This window comes from Pimephales promelas, chromosome 22 (genome assembly GCF_988280905.1).
Source record: "Pimephales promelas chromosome 22, fPimPro1.hap1.1, whole genome shotgun sequence".
NCBI lineage: Eukaryota > Metazoa > Chordata > Actinopteri > Cypriniformes > Leuciscidae > Pimephales > Pimephales promelas.
In genome coordinates, this window is record NC_142790.1 from 17,721,777 (window position 1) to 17,743,471 (window position 21,695).

The 21,695-nt window shown below is 38.4% G+C and overlaps 3 protein-coding genes across 3 annotated transcripts in view; 2 read left to right on the plus strand and 1 right to left on the minus strand.

The window, feature by feature from the left end:
* Positions 1-179: 179 nt before the first annotated feature.
* Positions 180-5,113, plus strand: pdia4 (protein disulfide isomerase family A, member 4). The gene is made up of 10 exons (XM_039666804.2): positions 180-499; positions 781-946; positions 1,029-1,234; positions 1,350-1,488; positions 1,605-1,810; positions 1,886-2,041; positions 2,143-2,294; positions 3,771-3,927; positions 4,027-4,260; positions 4,486-5,113. The coding sequence occupies exons 1-10, from the start codon at positions 412-414 to the stop codon at positions 4,899-4,901; spliced, it is 1,920 nt and encodes a 639-aa protein (XP_039522738.1). The 5' UTR covers positions 180-411; the 3' UTR covers positions 4,902-5,113.
* Positions 5,114-6,695: 1,582 nt separating this feature from the next.
* On the plus strand, positions 6,696-18,548 carry ezh2 (enhancer of zeste 2 polycomb repressive complex 2 subunit). Its single transcript, XM_039666806.2, has 20 exons — positions 6,696-7,065; positions 8,697-8,820; positions 9,008-9,136; positions 9,422-9,541; positions 9,620-9,740; positions 9,948-10,127; positions 10,469-10,571; positions 10,737-10,900; positions 11,001-11,098; positions 11,662-11,893; positions 12,118-12,287; positions 12,489-12,583; positions 12,713-12,753; positions 12,873-12,998; positions 15,549-15,727; positions 16,656-16,751; positions 16,840-16,921; positions 16,999-17,079; positions 17,156-17,240; positions 17,342-18,548. Exons 2-20 carry the CDS (start codon positions 8,704-8,706, stop codon positions 17,400-17,402), a joined length of 2,280 nt encoding a protein of 759 aa, XP_039522740.1. The 5' UTR covers positions 6,696-7,065; positions 8,697-8,703; the 3' UTR covers positions 17,403-18,548.
* A 67-nt stretch (positions 18,549-18,615) lies between these two features.
* cul1b (cullin 1b) overlaps positions 18,616-21,695 on the minus strand; it is a 59,450-nt gene continuing 56,370 nt past the window's right edge. The window contains exons 19-22 of the mRNA XM_039666805.2: positions 19,733-19,815; positions 19,475-19,580; positions 19,286-19,399; positions 18,616-19,203 (exon numbers count right to left, since the gene is read on the minus strand). Of these exons, the coding sequence (XP_039522739.2) occupies positions 19,123-19,203; positions 19,286-19,399; positions 19,475-19,580; positions 19,733-19,815 (384 nt within the window). The 3' untranslated portion in view covers positions 18,616-19,122. The remainder of the gene's footprint in view (positions 19,204-19,285; positions 19,400-19,474; positions 19,581-19,732; positions 19,816-21,695) is intronic.

The following is a 21,695-nucleotide window of genomic DNA, read 5'->3' on the forward strand; positions in this document are numbered from 1 at the left end:
TCAGAGAAACTGCATAACTTGATCCTGGTTACACTTCCTGGATCTCGTCCTTTCCCTTTCATTTAACATCCAATCAGATTGTAGTCCATGACAGACCACCCAATTGCAGTTTCGAACGTGCATGAGCTGCGGACTTTAGTGGCGTTCGATGATTGGCCAAGTCTTTGCGCTGCCAACCAATCAGAGCGTGGCAAGTCAGACAAGTTCAAGTAAAGGTGTGGGGAAGCGAAGCGAAGTGATAAAATAGCATTGAGGGAAAAATGCGAGATTTGTGATGAGCTGAGCAAAAAGCATTTCATGCAAGCAGTATCATAACTATCACAGTATTTATTCCTTTAACTTCCGTTAGCAGTGTATGCACCTCGGTTTAAGCCGCCAAGCTAACTAAAGGAGGCAAGAATATTCCAGATCATGAAGAAGATATCATTTCTATTGATTGTGCTGCTTGGAGTGACACACTTCATATTACCAAGCCGGTGCGAAGAAGATGCCAAAGATGGTAAGATATCTCTTGCAGGATGTTAATATCTAAAAGTCTTGTGAGTATTTTGAGATATTCAAAGCCGTTGCATTTGCTAGCAAGATGTATTATTGTACTTCAGGGCAACACATAGCATGTTGGACTGTTGTGGAGACCATACACATTTTATTTATTTTATTTTTTTAATTTTAATGTTGCAACTCAACAAAGACTTAGAAAAAAAACCTAAGAAAAGTATCAAGGAAAAATAGGAAATATTGATCTAGCTTAATCCATTTCATATTTGTTAAATATTTTAGATTCAGCTGAAGATCTAGGAGACGTAGATGACGACGACGATGACGATGATGAGGCAGATGATACTGAAGTGAAGGAGGAGAATGGGGTGCTGGTGCTGACCGATGAAAACTTTGAAACCTTTATGGAAGGCAAAGACACAGTACTGGTGGAGTTCTATGCACCGTGGTAAGTTCTGACCTTCACATCAGTAGGAGACGCGTCATTGCCTGTCAAAGACCTTGGTCATGTAAATATTGTACTTTTCCAGGTGTGGCCATTGCAAACAGTTTGCTCCAGAGTATGAGAAGATCGCTCAGACACTAAAGGAGAATGACCCACCTATTCCTGTGGCAAAGGTTGATGCCACTAAGGCTAGTGCTCTGGGCAGTAGGTTTGAAGTGTCTGGATATCCCACCATCAAAATACTCAAAAAAGGGGAGCCGGTGGACTATGATGGGGACAGAAGTGAGCATGGTGAGTGCACTTAAACTTCATTTAAATAGATTTTTATTATTATTATTATTATTTGAATTCAGTTACTTTCCTTGCGTATTGTTAATCAAGCATGGTTTAACTTTCATTTTTCCAGCCATCGTGGAACGAGTTAAAGAAGTTGCCCAACCAGACTGGAAACCTCCTCCAGAGGCCACCCTTGTCTTGACTAAGGATAATTTTGATGATGTGGTGAACAATGCTGAAATCATTCTGGTGGAGTTCTATGCACCTTGGTTTGTATATTTAGAGTCCCATGCAGCTTATTTATTACCTCGGCATGCAACCTCTTTGCCTTCTTTCTAAACCATCACTGTGTCTTTTTGAGAATACAATGTTTAAATTCAAACAGGTGTGGCCACTGTAAGAGACTCGCTCCTGAGTATGAGAAGGCTGCTAAAGAGCTCAGCAATCGCAGTCCTCCTATTCCACTGGCTAAAGTAGATGCCACTACAGAGAGTGATTTAGCGACGCGGTTTGCTGTTTCTGGCTACCCAACCCTTAAAATCTTCAGAAAGGGCAAAGCTTTCGATTACAATGGTCCACGGGAGAAGTTCGGTAGGCATTCACCCGTTGTCTTGGTGACTTGGTGAATCGTTGGGAATTTCAGTCTCTTCATTCTTTTTCTTCTAGGTATTGTTGATTATATGTCCGACCAGGCGGGTCCTCCATCAAAGCAGGTGCAGACACTGAAACAGGTTCAGGAGATCCTCAGAGATGGCGATGATGCTGTTATTGTAGGCGTTTTCTCCAGTGAAGATGCAGCATATGAGATCTATCAAGAAGCATGTGTGTATTATGCTGTCTGAAAGTCTTCCTTCTCAAATGGATTTAAGATTTAATCTTTACTTTTAATTTTTTCCTTAACTTCTTGTTGTCTTTTGCTGCAGGTAACTCTCTGAGAGATGACTACAAATTTATGCATACGTTCAACAATGAAGTTGCAAACTTCCTCAAGGCTTCACCTGGTGAAGTAGTCATGCTCCATCCAGAGAAGTTTAGGTCTAAATATGAGCCAACATCTTATTCATTAACAATTAAAGTAAGTTCTGCATCTTTAATGTTTCTGTGAGATCTTTGCAAACCAAGCATGGCACTATTGTTAAAGGGTTAGTTCACCCAAAAATGAAAATTCTGTCTGTTATTACTCGCCCTCATGTTGTTCCAACTCCGTAAGACTTTTGTTCATCTTCGGAACACAAATTAAGATGGTTTTAATTAAATCTGAGAGTTGGATCACTCCTCCATAGGCTTCTTAAGGTATCGAAAGTTATTAAAGACATCGTTAAAATTGTCCGAGTGACTACAGTGGCTTAATCTTAAGTTTATCAAGCGACGAGAATACTTTTTGTGCGCAAAAATGAAGACTTTGTTCAACTATTCATTCCCTTCTCTGTTGGCCTCGAGATTTCATGTAATGAAACTACGCAAAGCTTCTAGGTTGTACGTCACATGCATCTCACACACATGACCAGTGTCGGCCAATGAGCCTACGTGTGATGTGCGACACAGAAGCTTTGTGCCTCTCATTGCTCTGCTTCTCTGCTTTTTCTGCTTTCAGTCACGTCACGCTGGCTCTGAACGAAAACACGTTTTGGAAATGCGCTGGCCTAGTACTTTCTGTCCCTACTATTATAGTTTTTCAAGATGGCGGAACTACATGGAAGCCTCTGTGGACTTACCCTTCCCATGTATATAAAGATACATTTTTTTGTTTACGAGGATAAGTCAGATAATTGTTACCTGTACACCATTGAGGACATTTATGAATACAAATATTGATTTTAAATAATAAAATACATAAAGTAAACATTGTCCCTTTAAGATTGAGCCACTGTAGTCACTATTTTGACTATTTTAATGATGTCTTTCGTAACTTTTGGGCCGGCCAGTTTCAATCCTTTAAGAAGCCTATGGAAGAGTGATCCAGCTCTCAGATTTAATCAAAAATATCTTAATTTGTCAGAACGGGAGAAACACCGGTGCACAGATCTTCTAAGAGCAAATTTATTAAAGGTGCAACAATTGACTAACGTTTCGATGTAGAACTACATCTTCATCAGAGTCCTCAAGGACTCTGATCTTGTCCTGCCCTGGTTGCACCGGATCATTTTGGCATTTTTCAGTAGCGCAGTAAGCCTCCCTTTCTTAATTTATATCTTAATTTGTGTTCCGAAGATTAACAAAAGTCTTACGGTTTGGAACAACATGAGGGAAAATGATTACTGACAGAATTAAAATTTTTGGGTGAATTAACATTATTAGAACATTACCATTCATTTAAGGTGCGGTAACATTACCGGTAAGGTGGGCAAAAACCGGTAAGAAGTTACTTTCAAACCAAACCATTTTCTGTTGGCCCATGTGGCGAAATCTGTGTGGGGAAGGCTGTCACCCTCAAGTTAAAATTCCTATTTGTGTGTATTCCCATTTAATGACTGAATTTTGTGAACTATGGTAAATGTGACAAACTGCAATTCAATTCCCTAAAATATAATTTTTTTTTTCTTACCTAAAGGACTCCACACCCGCTTCAGAAATTCAAGAATTCTTCAAGAAACACATACTACCTTTGGTTGGACACAGAAAACAGACGAACGAAGCAAAGAGATACGCCACTCGACCTCTTGTGATTGTTTATTATGGAGTGGACTTCAGTTTTGACTACAGAGTTGGTATGTAGCAAAGCTGTGTAAAGGGAATTAAGATCATACCTGTAGCGTGCAATGCAAATGCTTTTGTTCACTACTGACACACAAATGATTTCCACCCAGCCACACAATTTTGGAGGAGCAAAGTGCTTGAAGTAGCAAACGACTTCCCAGAGTACACATTTGCTATTGCGGATGAGGAAGACTATGCTGATGAACTGAAGAGCCTTGGACTCAGTGAAAGTGGGGAGGAGGTGAATGTTGGAATTCTTGGTGAGGGAGGGAAGAAATATGCCATGGAGCCAGAAGAATTTGATTCTGATGTGCTTCGAAGCTTTATCATGGCCTTCAAAAAAGGTAAGTTATTGGTTTATGTATTCCTTATGAAATTGACATGGTTGCAAAACTTAAGGCTTAATAAGAATGATTGTTGAAATATTGAGTTAAATCTTAAGCCAGTATTGTAAGAGGTTTTTCTAAGAATGCAAATGTAAGAGTGACAGTCTTGCATTGATGTTGAGCACTACTTTTGTTGCCACAAAGTTCAAATCGATGACTGCATCTCTTTTTCTTCTCTGACAGGTAAGCTGAAACCTATTGTGAAGTCTCAGCCTGTTCCCAAGAGCAACAAAGGACCAGTGAAGGTTGTGGTCGGCAAGACTTTTGATGACATTGTCATGGATTCAAAGAAAGATGTCCTTATAGAGTTCTATGCACCATGGTGTGGCCACTGTAAAAAGCTGGATCCAGATTACACAGCTCTTGGAAAGAAATACAAGAACGAGAAGAATCTTGTCATTGCCAAAATGGATGCCACTGCTAATGATGTGCCCCACGACAGTTATAAAGTAGAGGGCTTCCCTACAATCTACTTTGCTCCCAGCAACAACAAGCAGAGCCCAGTCAAATTTGAAGGTGGCAAAAGGGACTTGGAGGAATTAAGTAAATTTGTGGAAAAACAAGCCACAAAGTTATCACACACAAAAGATGAGCTCTAAGAGATTTCTAGAAACCATGAACTTTATATAAATGCAGTTCCCTGAGAATGGAATTATTCTGGGGGTTTGGAGACCTTCAGAAAAGAGAATGTTTTGATTTGTTTTTGTACTTTCTTTTGTTTCTGGCATCAAAACATTCAGTATTTTCATTCCAAACTAAGCACTGTTTATTTCTCCCAAGTCTTTTAAATAAAATAATGTAAAAATGTAAATGGAGTGGTTGTCATAAATATGCTGTGGTTGTATACTCATTCTTGATGAACAGCCTTCTTAAGCTCATCTGGTTGTTAAATCTTGAGATGTCACATGTCAATGTGCAAGTCCAAACGTTCCCTCAGATGCTTGAGAACAGTACACTCATGGTTTGCTGTAGTACTGAAAATTTACAAATCTAACCTTTGTCTCCATGTCGCCCAGTATGAATTTCATGTTTGATGAATCATTGAAACATTGGTGTCTGGGACTCTAAGCCTGGAGATTGTAGTATAATTTTAAAAGCTTAAATGGTGATAATGTGCTATAAATGAGTAGTGCTCATAAACCGTTGGCAAAATGGCATTCTCACTTGAAACGATTATTTGCGATCTCACTTGAAAAATTATTTGCCCCCTTTTATAAAATACTTTTTGCAACCTCCTTTTTCCAAGATAACAGCTCTGACTCTTTTCCTATAATGCCTGATGAGTTTGGAGAACACCGGACAAGAGATCAGAAACCATTCCTCCATACAATCTCTCCAGATCCTTCAGATTTCCAGATCCATGTTGGGCTTCTATCCAATTCAGCTCACACATTTTCTATAGGGTTCAGGTCAGGGACTAGGATGGCCATTGCAGATGCTTGGATTTGTGCTCATGTGACCCATTTTTGTTTTGAAAGCAAATTTCAAGCAAAGTCTGTCATGTTTTGATTTTCCATGATACCATATTTGAACAAGATGTCCAGGATCTCTGGCAGAAAAAATAGGTCTGCAGCATTAAACATACAGCAGAGTATTTCATTTTACACACCGGGTGCTTTTTTTGGTATGAACCAAACCATTAAGTGTTTGCTGCCAAAAAGCCTTTTTTTGTTTTTGTTTCATCTGTCCACGTAGAACGTGTTCAACTACAATATGTCTTTGGACTTTTTAAAATAACATATTGTGGCATGGTGTGGAGTCAGGGACCATGTGATGATGTATAGTCTGCATCGTTTTTCGAAATGTCCAAAAGAACCGGCACGGGGAGGTGATTCGGACTGCCCATCACTATTGTGATGATGGCATTTCCCCCGTTTGGTGTGGGTGGTACTTATTAATGAACCGGTTGACCCAGCCAAGTCCAAACAGTCTCACAGGAAGTCGAAAATAGAATGACATGTTGACTATATCGACTTACTGACCACATGGAACTGTTTTCTTCCAGTATGTGCCACAACTACATCGTGCTTGTTCTTCTGTCTGTACCAGAAGAAAGTAACAAAAAGCGGAAATCTTTGCATTATACTAGCAAACACATTAACATATGCTGTTCTTTGCTGACGTTATTCGCGGCAATTACAAAAAAAACCCCGAAGACTGACAATGCCACATTGCGCACCGATTTAGTAGTTTTACAAAACTGTATTTCGTTGAAATAGATTTTGAAATTCAAACTGAAGAACAAAGAGAACTTCTTAGCATGTCCCCCACTGCAGTCACGCATCCGATTCGCCCAGTCCCTGATAGGATCTAACCAGTCAAAACTGGTAACAGTGAGCAGCTCGAACATGGCTTGTTCTGATTGGCTCATCTGTTTGGCGCTCATTGATTCTGCAGTGCGCGAGGTGGGCAGCGAATTCTGAGTGTAAACGACATACTGAGCGGATTTGAATACTTACAGAAACGGAAATATAAAAGAAATACATACATTACAAATTCGCTTACAGCCTGTCACACTAAAGAGAAGGAAAAACGTCTGGCGAAATAGATGCGAGAGAAGCTAAAGGCGAATTAAACGCCTGTCTTTTGTTTATCGAGGCTCGCCGGTATTGGTAACGCGGACGCGCGGAGGTGAAAGGACCCTCTACCGCGAGCTAGCTGAGTTAGCTAGCTCAGTTAACCGCTCATCTTCACTCAGGGACGGCGCCGACAGACTGACGGAAAAAGTCGTTTGTTTGGATGTGGACTGGTCTCCTCCTTCAGGTAACTAACTTAGGTTCTTGAAGAAAACAGTTAAGAGACAGACGCTTGTCTCTGTGTTTGTGGAATCACATGATTTAGTTTCTGGTTGAGGCAGCCCAGCTAACGTTAACCAGTTAGCGACTTTAAAGCACTTTTAATTGAAACACTTGCCAACAGTTGTGTTAGTTTTGATTACAGACAGTTAGTCGTCAAACTGTGTTATACTCTACTATCATGTCATAATGAAGTTTATGGGATAATTCAGTCAAAAATGAAAAAATCCGTCATTTACTAACACTCACTTTGTAACAAGCCTTGTGTGACTTGCTTTCTTCCGTAGAAGGAAACAGAAGTGGGATGTAACATTAGTCACCACTTACTTTCATTGTATGGGGGAAAAGATGCAATGGGAGTGAATGGTGACTAAGATTATCATTCTGCTTAACATGTGTGTAACGTTAACTGAGAAGAAAAAAAGTCATAGGCTAGCAGGTTTAGACGACAATGAGGGTGAGTAAGTGAGGACAGATTTATGGTTGAACTAAGTTATTCCTTTAGCATCGCTTTAGCATTGTAAGCATTCTATTGATTCATCGGTGTCATTTCGTAATTGTTATAACAAGACCTACTGATTTCGTTAAGTTTTTTGATTAAACATTGCTTTGAAGCGTGCTATAAGGTTTGTTTCAGTTTCAAAGTAGACGTCACTTCAGTAGGTTTATTACACCAGCAGGGGCGCTATTGCGCTCATACACCTGTCACACCAACACCCCGGATAAAACAAATCCCGGTTTTGGGAATAATGGTGTACCCTAATGCTGTTGCAGAACGTTTCATGTGAAGTTTATTCATGGATAAAAAGGGCTGTTCCCTCACATTTCTCATCTTGCTACATAAGATTGGGAAAACTTGTAAAACTGTCACTGTCTTGCACGCCACTACATGGCGCAGCTGTGGCTCAGCTGCTCGGTTACATTTTCAGCCTGCCTACCTATCTGCAGCATGTTAGATAATCTCTACAGTAAATAGAGTTGGTTTTACTCTGTGGATCTTAGAGGAAAATTGTGTTCTTTGATTGCTCAGGAGGCTTTAAGGAGCTTTATGTTTCAGTTAACCCAAAATACTTTACGAGAAATAGCCTAAATTAGGAGACACTAATAATTCCATTGCTATAGTAAGAGTACATAACTCTCAATATTTTTGTTCAGCATAGACCTTAGTCTTGTTTTTATTGGCTGCCAGTTAGTATTCAGTATCTTTTGTAAACAACATTGAACACACTGTTCTTATATCCCCCCCAAAAATAAATATGCCGCTACCCTGACTAAGATCTATTATTTAGATAATTTCTTGGAAAGATTTTATGAGAAATCGTTGAGTTCATTTTGAAATGGCTTGATTGCAGTCTTTTATCCCGGCAAATCTGAGCACAGGCTAAGAGAAACCATTGATATTAATTAAATATCATAATCATATGTAATAACTTTCCAGTTATTTCAGTCTCATTTAGCAAGAGAATTGCAGTATGTGTGTCTATAATTCATTGGTATACATTTAATAGCTATAATTTTCTGTTAAACCACCTAACCTCCATGTTGTATGTTTCTATAGTGTGCCTACAATGAAATCTAAAACCATATGTATGTCTATAGGGAAGCCATGGGATTAACTGGGAGGAAATCGGAGAAGGGTCCTGTTTGCTGGAGGCGGCGAGTGAAGTCTGAGTACATGCGTCTGCGACAGCTCAAACGTTTCAGGAGGGCAGACGAGGTCAAGGTGATGCATGGGCTTATGCAGCAGAGATTAAGCTGCTTGTATAGTCTGGTGTTGGTCAGGCTTTTAGGTGTCACGTGATGTGGACAGTGCAAATGCACTGTTATTATGTATAAAATAACCACAATGTTGGAAACATTGCCTTCCTACTAGAGGTTCTCACATTGACATTTATTTTCTTATTGTACAGAGCATGTTCAGCTCCAACAGACAGAAGATATTGGAGCGTACAGACATATTGAACCAGGAATGGAAACTGAGGCGGATACAACCTGTTCATATAATGACACCTGTGAGCTCCTTGCGTGGGACCAGAGAGGTTAGTACGAATTCTCTAATTCAGATTTTCTTGAAGTGTGTGTTTAAATGCCATTCATGCTTTTGACATTTTCCTCAATGTCATTTATTTTTTCTTTCTGTCTCATTTGTCTCTGCTTTTTGCCATGGGGTTTTGTTTTTTTCAAATTAAATGGTGTTTATTGTAAATTGTTAATTCTGCAAATGTCTTGGTAAATGACTTTTTAATGTTACCTTTCAAAAACATAAAGGTGTGTTATAAATAGTGACTGTCATTGAGATCTAACACTACTGAATCATTTTTCAGTGCACTGTTGACAGTGGTTTCTCAGAGTTCTCCAGACAAGTCATTCCTCTCAAAACGCTGAACGCTGTGGCCTCTGTGCCCATCATGTACTCATGGTCTCCACTCCAACAAAACTTTATGGTAAAACCAAATTCCTTGTGTATTTGCAGAAATTTAAAGCAATAAAATACAGGCTTTTAATCTTGTATTCTGTTTAAGGTTGAAGATGAGACGGTATTGCACAACATCCCTTACATGGGTGATGAAATCCTTGATCAAGATGGCACATTCATTGAAGAACTTATTAAAAATTATGATGGAAAAGTTCATGGAGATAGAGGTTAGGGATCTCTTTTTTTGGGGGAACTATCTCTTTAATAATATATTAATAGCAAAGCTGTTATTTACGCAGTTGAAAACTACAAAACTCTGAAGGTTTTTTTTTTTTTTTGAAAACTCTGCGTAATAGACCACTATAATAGACCACAAGTTCGCTTGAAAAAGGGTATTGATTTTTTTTTTGTCCTTTGTTTTGCTTTGTGTGTAGAGTGTGGCTTCATAAATGATGAGATATTTGTGGAGCTAGTGAATGCACTTAATCAGTACAGTGATAATGAGGAAGATGATGAAGAGGAGGATCAGCATGATTGCAAGTTTGAGAAGATGGACCTTTGTGATGGAAAAGATGACACTGAAGACTCTCACCAGGACCTATTGATTTCTGAGAGTAAGAAAATTTTAATGATTTTTAGTGTAAATTATGTAAAAAGTCTAAGTTTTGATACTGATTCTAAGAAGTTAAAAAATGTTTTATGCTCCACAAATTGTAATTATTTAATTTTAAAACATGCTCTCAAAGATTTATTGAAGTGCACATAAACATTGTTAAATGCATTGTAGCATTTTTATATATATATATATATATTTTTTTTTTTTGGTACAGCAGATAGTTTTCCTGTTCAATACATTTTATTACATGACACTACATGTTATAATATCTATCTATAGTGTAACGTTTTACTATACAATTCATTCTTTAACTTTCTGCTTTCATATTTTATGCAACAGGTCACAACAATGATGGATCAAAAAAGTTTCCCGCTGATAAAATCTTTGAAGCCATTTCTTCCATGTTTCCTGATAAAGGTTCAACTGAAGAACTGAAAGAAAAGTATGTCAGGAAACAACTCCTGCAAGGAAGCTTGCTTTCAAAAAGTTATTTTTAATAAATAAAATTAATATTTAGATAAAATCCATCTCACATTATTATTATTATTATTTTTAAGTATGATGGTTTGTGATCATTTTAATTTGAGATACTATATATTTTTTGCAGATATAAAGAACTCACGGAGCAGCAACTCCCAGGGGCGCTTCCTCCTGAATGTACCCCCAACATCGACGGACCAAATGCAAAATCAGTGCAAAGAGAGCAGAGTCTGCACTCCTTCCATACACTCTTCTGCAGGCGTTGCTTCAAATACGACTGTTTCCTTCACCGTAAGCAATGAAGCAAATTCTGTCCTTGGACCTATACAATCAGATTAGCCCTTTTTCTGTGCAAAGATGGCATTTTTTAATGATCTCTTCTGATTTACAGCTTTTCATGCAACTCCAAACACTTACAAGCGTAAGAACATGGAGAATCTGGTGGACAGCAAACCTTGTGGCATTTATTGCTATATGTATATGGTTCAGGCAAGTGCATTTCTTTTTGGAGAAGTTTTTAGCATTTACAAAAATGCTTACAACTTTTGAATAAATATGCCTCATCCATATCACACCTCAATAGCACCAAAAGTGTTTTACAATAGAACATGAACACTAATGTGCATTGTACTTGGATCGAAAAATAAGTACATAGTACTGCACATAAAGCCACTTAATATAAAGTGGGACCGAACATTATTTTGGTTGTGCTTTGGCTCTGCATGACTGCTTAAGAAAATGCTTCACAATAAACTCTGTTGGATGGCTACATATGGTAATTTATCTGTTCAATAAAATACTTTACTCACCTGTTGACTAATAAAAACGTCATCTCTGCGCTGCCAAGACATGCCAGGGTGAGTGGCGCATTTACGCAGTTTTTTGTGAAAACGATTTCGACAGGACTAAAATATAAACGCTTACTATAGTGAATCAGGGTAAGACAAAATTACTTTTTGGAAGAAATACCTTGACTTATTTAACAAACAGTGTTGCATATATCTGACTGTTAACTCTGATTAACACTCGCAATGGCATACCTCTCTCCTCAGGATGGCATGGTTGCAGAGTACCCAGCAGGGGTGGTTGCTGAGCGTGCTAAGACCCCTTCTAAGCGTACTGTAGGCAGACGGAGAGGAAGACTCCCGAACAGCAGACCCAGCACCCCGACAGTTAACACTGAGACTAAAGACACAGACAGCGACCGAGAAGGAGGGGCAGATGGAAACGATTGTAATGATAAAGACGATGATGACAAAAAGGATGAGACCACAAGCTCCTCAGGTAGTGATCAAGAGTCTGTGATATGTAATCACATCGATGGTGTATTTGATTGGGTGTTGTCAACCATCATACTAATAATGTCACATAATCAGTAATGCCCACAAATGATTTTATATTTGTTTTTTGGAGCCATGAAATTGTATTTGATTAATTTTTTTCTGTTATTCTGTTCAGATTATATTTTATTTCCACTTAATCATTTATTTTGTTTTATTGTTATACAGAGGCAAACTCTCGCTGTCAGACTCCAGTGAAGTTGAAGTTGAGCTCAGAGCCTCCCGAGAATGTGGATTGGAGTGGCGCTGAGGCCTCTCTCTTCAGAGTGCTCATCGGCACTTACTATGACAACTTCTGCGCTATCGCCAGACTCATTAGCACAAAGACTTGTAGACAGGTATGTGCACCTGAGAAGATGGGTTTTGATGTTATATTTTATATTGCAGTGTTAATAATATTGTTTAATGCTAATCAACTACACATTTGCTGTGGAATTATTTTGAGGAGCTGGAAATTACACATTACCACAAACTATAATTAAAAGAACAGTGCTTTGAATTCTTGTTTTGAGAGTTGTTCCTGTTTTGGGACTTGATAGGTTTATGAATTCAGGGTTAAAGAATCTAGCATCATTGCACGTGCACCTGCGGTAGATGAAAACACTCCTCAAAGGAAGAAGAAGAGGAAACACAGGTATGTCTTTAAAGTGATACTTGTAAGAGTCTGACTACCCTTCATTTTGTGTTTCACTTTCAGTATCTCCAATATCATTGGTGCATTTCAATCATGTAAAAACCCTGTTGCTTTCTTGGGTTCTTCTAGGTTGTGGGCCACTCATTGTCGGAAAATTCAACTAAAGAAAGGTTTGTTTCTTTACTGTGAAAGGCCAGCTCATACATTTAGAAGGCAAGATTGCGCTCACTATTGTGAAAATTTAGTAAGAATGCAAGTATGCATTTTTATGTGAAATTTATGCTCTCAGATGGCTCGTCCAATCATGTGTACAACTACCAGCCATGTGATCATCCGCGCCAGCCGTGTGACAGTTCTTGCCCTTGTGTCACCGCCCAAAACTTCTGTGAGAAGTTCTGCCAGTGTAGCTCGGAATGTGAGTATACATACACTAGGGCTGCTCCGATCAGGATTGGCCAACATTTTATGAATTAATTGGTGGTCACTAAATTTGGCCGATCTCACAAACCAGGGGAACAGGGAAACTGAGCGTGTGGTTAACCTCGTCTTTCCTCCTTCAGATCAAGCCATATTTGTGAACCCCCCCCCCCCCCCCCCAAAAAAAAAAAAACAGTTTGCCATCAGTTGTCAGAACAAGAAAGCGATATCTTTGTCGTAGTATCAAGTATTTTACGTTTAAGGGGGTTTTCCATGATTGAAGTCAGCGCTGTTCAATGCATTGAATGCCATTACCATTGATCTGTATGAAGTGAAACATCAGCTTCAGTGTTATCTAGGTGATGCGACGCTCGTCGGTTGAGCCTTCTAATGTAGTGCTCAAAGTTAATTTCGACAACTTGTTTCATTCATGAATTTGTAAGCGTAGTAGCTGAAGGCACGGTTTAAAGGGTTAGTTCCCCCAAAAAGGAAAATTCTGTCAGTAATTACTCACCCTCATGTGAAACTACGCAAAGCTTCTAGGTTGTACATCACGCGCATCACTAGGGCCCTATGATTTCCCAACGGAATCACGGACGGAATCGCGGAATTGGCCAATTAATGCGGAATCTAGTGTTAACGCGGAATTTCGTGGGTTTTTACATATTTGGTTTGATATTCTGTTTTTGTGTGGGAGATGAATGCATGTCTGGTGAAAATTCAGACCAGGGGAAGCAAATCTGGGTGACACAAACCCCTCAACCCTTCATTTCAGCTCCAATGAAGAAATCAAATCAATGAAAGCATGGCGAAGTGGCTCTGCTTTCGTCGGCTAAAAGGTAAGAAACTCTACAATATGAGCCGTCAGTGCCGAGCAGTTCGCACGTGACTTATGCAGTGTTTCCCACAGATTGACTAAATCGCCGCCACATACTGTGTTTCGGTTTTTAACACTATTTAAAACACGCAGCGTATTCTTTCAGTTGTATTTCCCCGCTCTCATTAATGCGTCTCTCTCACACACACAACGTGCACACCGTGTCTGTCTATGAGGCGCCGGACTGGACAAAAGCAAAGCGAACTCTGTGAGAGACAGAGTGTGACTTTATTTAAACTTATATAAACTAATATAATTTATATTACAGTTTAAAGCTCATAACCATATTTTGTTGTTACTTGAAGAGTACAGTGTTATGTTGCATCATGCAGTATTTGTCCTGAAAAGGCTCCTGAGTAAATGTCTGTATTATTACCTCAATAAATTTAAGGTCATTCCTAATTTATTTGTATTTTTTAATACATTTTAATCATTAACTTTAAAAGCATACTATTTTTACAACTAAAATAACAGTCAAGGGTAAAAAAAACTAATTCCCAAAAAATAAAACGGATTTCATAGGGCCCTACATCACACACGACCAGCTGTCGGCCAAAAGTGAGCATGTGTGTGACGTGCAACCTAGAAGCTTTGCGTAGTTTCATTACATGAAATCTTGAGGCCAACAGAGAAGGGAATGAATAATAGAATAAAGTCTTTATTTTTGTTAGTTTTTTTTGGGCACAAAAAGTATTCTTGTCGCTTGATAAACTTAAGCTTGAGCCACTGTAGTCACTCGGACAATTTTAACGATATCTATCATAACTTTTTGGCCGGCCAGTTTCAATCCCTCAAGAAGCCTATGGAGAAGTGATCCAGCTCTCAGATTTAATCAAAAATATCTTGATTTGTTTTCCAGAGATGAACGAAAGTCTTACGGGGTTGGAACAACACGAGGGTGTGTAATTGCTGACAGAATTGACATTTTTGGGTGAAAAAAAACCATGACTCGCTCATAAAGACTGTCCCTTCTTGCCATCTCCTGCTGACTTAACAATGTAACTGCATTGATTGACAGCCTGCAATTATGTTCAGTTTTAAAGTCCTGTAGGCTTTTTAAATAAAAGTATCCTAATATGGATAGTATCTTGCGGAAGTGGTTTTTATTGGCCTATTAAAATGTTCATTGTAAAAATTAATATTTGTTATTCTTGTTTATTTGATTTCTTAATTAAAAGAACAATTACAACAATAATACTATATCTGGGAAAACAAAAAAGCTAGCAGTAACAGCTGCAAAAATCCTGATTGGAGCATTCCTAACAAATACAGACCGACACCAGTTATCCAGCTCAAGGATGCACATTGTGACACCGGGTTTACACAGAAACACTGGAAAATAATCTGTGGTTTGGGCTTGGAAAGAGAAAATACAGTGTAGTAAAGGTTTCTTATTCTAAGTTGAAATCATTTTCATTTTTACCGACTTTAAATCAGTTGTTTTTCAGCAGAGCTCTTGAGTTTGAATGATTGGCACTGAATGTAAATATATAGCTTTTATATAAAAGCTAAGGGTATTATGTGTTCATATAATAAATATAAATGTGTGTGCATATATATACGTACTTTATTTTTTAAAATATATTTCTGTGTTTCCTTTTATAACAGCTATGTTACGTTTGAAACTGTCATATCTGGAGTCAGGAGTTTTTTTTTTTTTTGTCTCTGTAGGTCAGAACCGGTTTCCAGGTTGCCGTTGTAAGGCCCAGTGTAACACCAAGCAGTGCCCGTGTTACCTGGCCGTAAGAGAGTGTGACCCAGACCTGTGCCTCACCTGTGGGGCAGCTGAACACTGGGACAGTAAAAACGTCTCCTGCAAGAACTGCAGCATCCAGAGAGGAGCAAAAAAAGTTTGTTTTATTCTGACACATCAGCATGAAGATGATTGTCATTATCCTCAAATTTAAACAAAGTCAGTTTTTTTTCAATTGCTAAATGACAGTGAGCACAACTGGAGCTACATGTGTAAAACTCTAACTACAGTCTGCACTACTAACAGTCTCCTGAGCTAAACAGTTCACATCACCTGCAAAACTCATTCCAAGCAACACAACTTTTAACACATGCCTCAAAACAATGCAGCCAAACACTATGCACAACCCTCACTGAGATAACACACTGTCACTCACAACACAGAGTAAAAACAGTATCATCAAACACCAATACAGGAAATACAAACTTTTCATCTTTACAGTTTCAACAATTTCATACAAAGTAATATTTTCTTCAAAGAAAAGAGTAACATTCTTTCACATGATTTATTTACATTTTTACAACATTTTTAGATTTAAGGTAAATGAAAATTAGCAGTTTGCTTCAATAGTCTGTAGTCATTTACGCAATTACAGTAATGAGAAAAAAAAGTACATACTGTAATTTTAACAAATAATTGAATGGCTGTTCCTTCCTCTCTCTCATCAGGCCACAGGTTTCCAGCCTTCCAGCAATCAGCAGTGTGCGAAAGGCACAAGGCTGAAATCTATTCTGTTTTGAATGTGTGGTAGTGTGTTTGCATTTGAACAAAGTGCTGTAAATCCACAGTGCTGTGCAGATTGTGGTTAAAGTCATGGGATAAGTGCATAGAGTTTTAATTACAATGACTACAAACTAGAGTTTGGTCCACATGAACTCCTGCTGTGCAGAATGTAGTTAGAGTTTTACACATGTAGCTCCAGTTGTGCTCAGTCGTTTAGCAATTAAAAAAAAAACGGTAATAATCTGTTGCTAGACTGTTTAGTTGATAAACTCACTTTTCTTTATTTATGCTGGCTTTATTAGCACTTGCTACTGGCTCCGTCTGATGTGGCCGGATGGGGAATCTTCATCAAAGAGCCGGTTCAGAAGAACGAGTTCATCTCAGAGTACTGTGGGGAGGTGAGATGTTTATATATACATGTATATGTCTATTTCTTTTTTTATTTATTTGTTAATATTACTGTTTCCTTCTATTTTTACCTGCTAGATCATCTCCCAGGATGAAGCAGACCGTAGAGGCAAGGTCTATGACAAATACATGTGCAGCTTCCTGTTTAACCTTAACAATGGTAACTAACCTCCTCGCAAACATTGGCTGTTCACATGCCTCTCACTGGCTGACAACCTGCCAACTTTTCACCCACAGACTTTGTTGTTGATGCAACTAGGAAAGGAAACAAGATCAGGTTTGCCAACCACTCTGTGAACCCCAATTGCTATGCAAAAGGTAAATCACTTGATATTATGCTAGGAAGATATAGAGTGTAAAATGTGACGGGGTGTGTTCCTCTCTGTCCCCACAGTGATGATGGTTAATGGGGATCACAGGATTGGCATATTTGCTAAGAGAGCCATACAGACTGGAGAGGAACTGTTCTTTGACTACAGGTAAAAAACAAAACAAAACAATCACAGGATTGTTCAGGATTGAATTCTTTGTTCAGGAGCAATTTATAAAATTTACCCAAATGTTTTCGCATCCCTTTCAGATACAGTCAAGCTGACGCTCTGAAATATGTGGGTATAGAACGTGAATCGGAAATTCCATAAAGCCATCTACCTCCTTGAACAAATGCCTTAACTCTTCAGGAATTCTCTCTCCACATGCATTTCCAATACAGTTTTATAGGACAAGGGCATCTAATTGAAAAGGGTTTAACAGTTTCCTTTGACTTTTCTTTCTTTCACTTGACCAACAGGCTTACTCTGGGAGACACTTTCTGATAGCGACTTGAACATTCTGTCTTGTTTACAGCTGGTTTTATTAGAGAGCCGTTTTATTATGTATAGTTTTGTATCTAGATTGTAGTTTTTTCCTTCTTTTTTTTCCTAAGTTATTTTGACAATATCTTTGGGCCAAATTTTACATTCAAACCGGTTGTATGTTTATAATCCAAAACCTATTTATACCACACAATCCCCTGCTCAGTTTTGAGGTTTGGTCTTTATGGAAACCAAAGCCACTGTCACTGTTTTGCATGTAGATATCTCCAGAATCATGCTGCAGAGGTTTATTACATGGTGCCAATGCGCTGTTTCTGTGAAGATGAAACATGCGGTGTAAGGAAAGGGTAGACTCAGTATCATATTTTTGCGGTGCCTTCATGTGTTTAAAGAACACTGAATAGTTTCTGGAATTAGATTTCTTAATGTTGTTGAATGGTGTACTCAAATTGTTGTATGCATGAACAAAGGTTTCAAATGGAGTTGGAATCAGGTAATGCTTCATTCCTCACTGTATGTGTTTTATAAGGTTTATCCAGACACAGTTGCAGCTATGTACTTTAGACATCACTAAATGTAAGGAGATTAAATTAAGGTGCTGTTTTTGTCCCGGGTTTCGTGAAAAAACAATCACTTTTTTTTCTGAACGTGGGATACTGTAAAATCAAAGCAATAATACCAGGCTTGACTCCAGAAGTTTAATGTCCCTATTTATTTTGTGTAAACAAGTTTTATAATTTATTGATGGCTATTGTTTTATTGCTGTGATTATTGGAGTTATTTCTTAGGAGCTAGATTTGTTTAGCTCTATTCAATTAATAGTTCTCCTTTGTCGAGCCACTCTTGTTATACTCTTCTTCCCTGAGGGGTTTTGACCACTCCATCTCTATGCTTTTGCCTCCAATTACAAGGTGCTGTTTAATTGTTTACAGGGACTTGTTAAACGTGATGAAATAAACATTGAAAACAATTGTTTGCTGTACTATTCAAGCATTAACCCAAGCACAAAAGATGAACAAGACCTAGCAATGAGAAAGCATAAAGAAAAATTAAGTTTATTCATGACATTTATAAAATGAATTGCACTATACAAATGGTGCTCTCATGGCTGGTAATGCAACTAACCAGCCAGCCAGACATGATTATAGTCAGTGCTGCTGAACAGTATTCTTCTTAGTTATAGGTATTTCTGTCTGAAACCAATCTGTCAGTTTTCCAAAAGTCATTGGAATTACAATTAAATTAATCAGCGTTTTGTCCTTTCACAATGATAGGCAATAGCATGCAACCCTGACCCTGGGTCCCACTATGAGTATAGTTCAATGTCCAGTATTTACACATTAAAAAGTAAATGGCAATCCTGAGCAGCTTAAGGGCTTAAAGACAAAGACTGGCCACTTTAGCAGTCTGGTTTTAAAGGGAAAACTCCAGTGTCAAATTGTCCAACAAGGTCATGAGATCTTGGAAAGAGAATTCTCTGTGCCCCCTGATATTCCTTAAAACATCAGACAAATATCTAAAGGACAACAAACTTCAGAGGACATTTTTATGCCAAGTAACTGTAAGTGTCTTTTTCCCCATCCACACGTTCCAGGTATTCCTTCTCTATCAAAATGTCAATGCATTTCTGAAAAAAAAAAGACACATTTTAATTTTTATAATGAATATTTAATAAGCAGTCAGGATTGCAGAGTGCTACAGTCCATTACCTTGATGACAGGAACACGAGGTTTGAATCTTGAGGAAAGTTGGTTCAGCACTTCTGCCAAAAGTTGCTGGTGCTTTAAAAGTTTTCTCATCTTCATGATTCTCACGATAGCAGCCTGCACACAAGAACACAAAACAACATGTAGAATGAAAAGAAAGTTTGATTTGAACTTCTAGGGTGTGTTGAATACCTGTATGAGGAGCTTCCTGTCTTCCTCAATGTTCTTATGTGTTGTCTCCTGCTCTTGTTTCTGCTCTGTCTTCATTGGCACATTGATATTCACCCGTAACTTTTTACTGCGCACAGTGACAGTGTAGATCAACAAATGTGCAACATTTACATTTTTGTATACATGTACGAATACAGTTTTCAAAAGTTACTGAAAGTCAATTCGTTTTATACTATACGGATCAAACATGAAACTAAGAAAATGCAGAAGGGCATTTACTTCTTATAGCCCAAGAAAAGTTTGATTAATGTATCAGGCTTGAAATCCATTTCATCGATGTTTGCATTCTCATCCTCCAAGACCTACAAAAACAAAATATATGTATATTAAAAGAAAAAAAATTGTAAGTCTAAATAATATTTAGATTTCATAAATCATTTTAAATATATGGTTACAATAAAACAGACATTTAAGTAAAATAACATTCAAAATTTCGCCCCCTGAAAAAAAAAAACGACAGTTTTTTGGGTCGAAATTTTGAGTTTCTCTGATCTTCTTGAAACTCTGGATTCTGATAGAGGGCCATTAAACTGAGACCTGAGTGCAAAAATGGAGTCTCTAGACCCTTCCTGAGCTGAGATATTGAGATCCCACATAGCATTTATCCCATTATAAAAATAGTGGGTTCGCGGACGGTGGAATTTCGGGACGGCCCTTGGTGCCACAGACTCAGGGGGCCTCCCTGAGTGCAGTAAAATAGTTTTCATCCCAAAATTTTGAAAGCTGAGCTTAAAAACCACGTGTCCACAAACCCACTATTTTTATAATGGCATAAATGCTATGTGGGATCTCAATATCTCAGCTCTGGAAGGGTCTAGAGACTCCAATTTTGCACTCAGAAAAAAAGATTGGAGAAACTTAATTTTTCGCCCGAAAAAAACAAAAACGAAAGGGGTACCACTGTCGTTTTTTTTTTGGGTCGAATTTTTGAGTTTCGATATCTCAGCTCTGGAAGGGGCTAGAGCCTCCATTTTTGCACTCAGGTCTAAGTCTCATGGCCCTCTATCAGAATCCAGAGTTTTGAGAAGATTGGAGAAACTTAATTTTTCGCCCGAAAAAAAACCGTAAGGGGTACCACTGTCGTTTTTTTTTTCGGGCCGAATTTTTGAGTTTCGATATCTCAGCTCTGGAAGGGGCTAGAGCCTCCATTTTTGCACTCAGGTCTAAGTCTCATGGCCCTCTATCAGAATTTGGGAAGATTGGAGAAACTTAATTTTTCGCCCAAAAAAAAAAAACGTAAGGGGTACCACTGTCGTTTTTTTTTCGGGCCGAATTTTTGAGTTTCAATATCTCAGCTCTGGAAGGGGCTAGAGCCTACATTTTTGCACTCAGGTCTAAGTCTCATGGCCCTCTATCAGAATCCAGAGTTTTGGGAAGATTGGATAAACTTAATTTTTCGCCCCAAAAAAAAAAAAACGTAAGGGGTACCACTGTCGTTTTTTTTTCGGGCCGAATTTTTGATTTTCGATATCTCAGCTCTGGAAGGGGCTAGAGCCTCCATTTTTGCACTCAGGTCTAAGTCTCATGGCCCTCTATCAGAATCCAGAGTTTTGGGAAGATTGGAGAAACTTAATTTTTCGCCCGAAAAAAAAAAAAAACCGTAAGGGGTACCACTGTCGTTTTTTTTTTCGGGTCGATTTTTTTGAGTTTTGACATCTCAGCTCTGGAAGGGTCTAGAGCCTCCATTTTTTTTACTCAGGTTTAAGTCTCATGGCCCTCTATCAGAATCCAGAGTTTTGAGAAGATTGAAGAAACTTAATTTTTCGCCCGAAAAAAAAAACCGTAAGGGGTACCACTGTCGTTTTTTTTTCGGGCCGAATTTTTGAGTTTCGATATCTCAGCTCTGGTAGGGGCTAGAGCCTCCATTTTTGCACTCAGGTCTAAGTCTCATGGCCCTCTATCAGAATCCAGAGTTTTGGGAAGATTCGAGAAACTTAATTTTTTGCCTAAAAAAAAAAAACGTAAGGGGTACCACTGTCGTTTTTTTTTTCGGGCCGAATTTTTGAGTTTCGATATCTCAGCTCTGGAAGGGGCTAGAGCCTCCATTTTTGCACTCAGGTCTAAGTCTCATGGCCCTCTATCAGAATCCGAAGATTGGAGAAACTTAATTTTTCGCCCGAAAAAAAAAAACGTAAGGGGTACCACTGTCGTTTTTTTTTCGGGCCGAATTTTTGAATTTCGA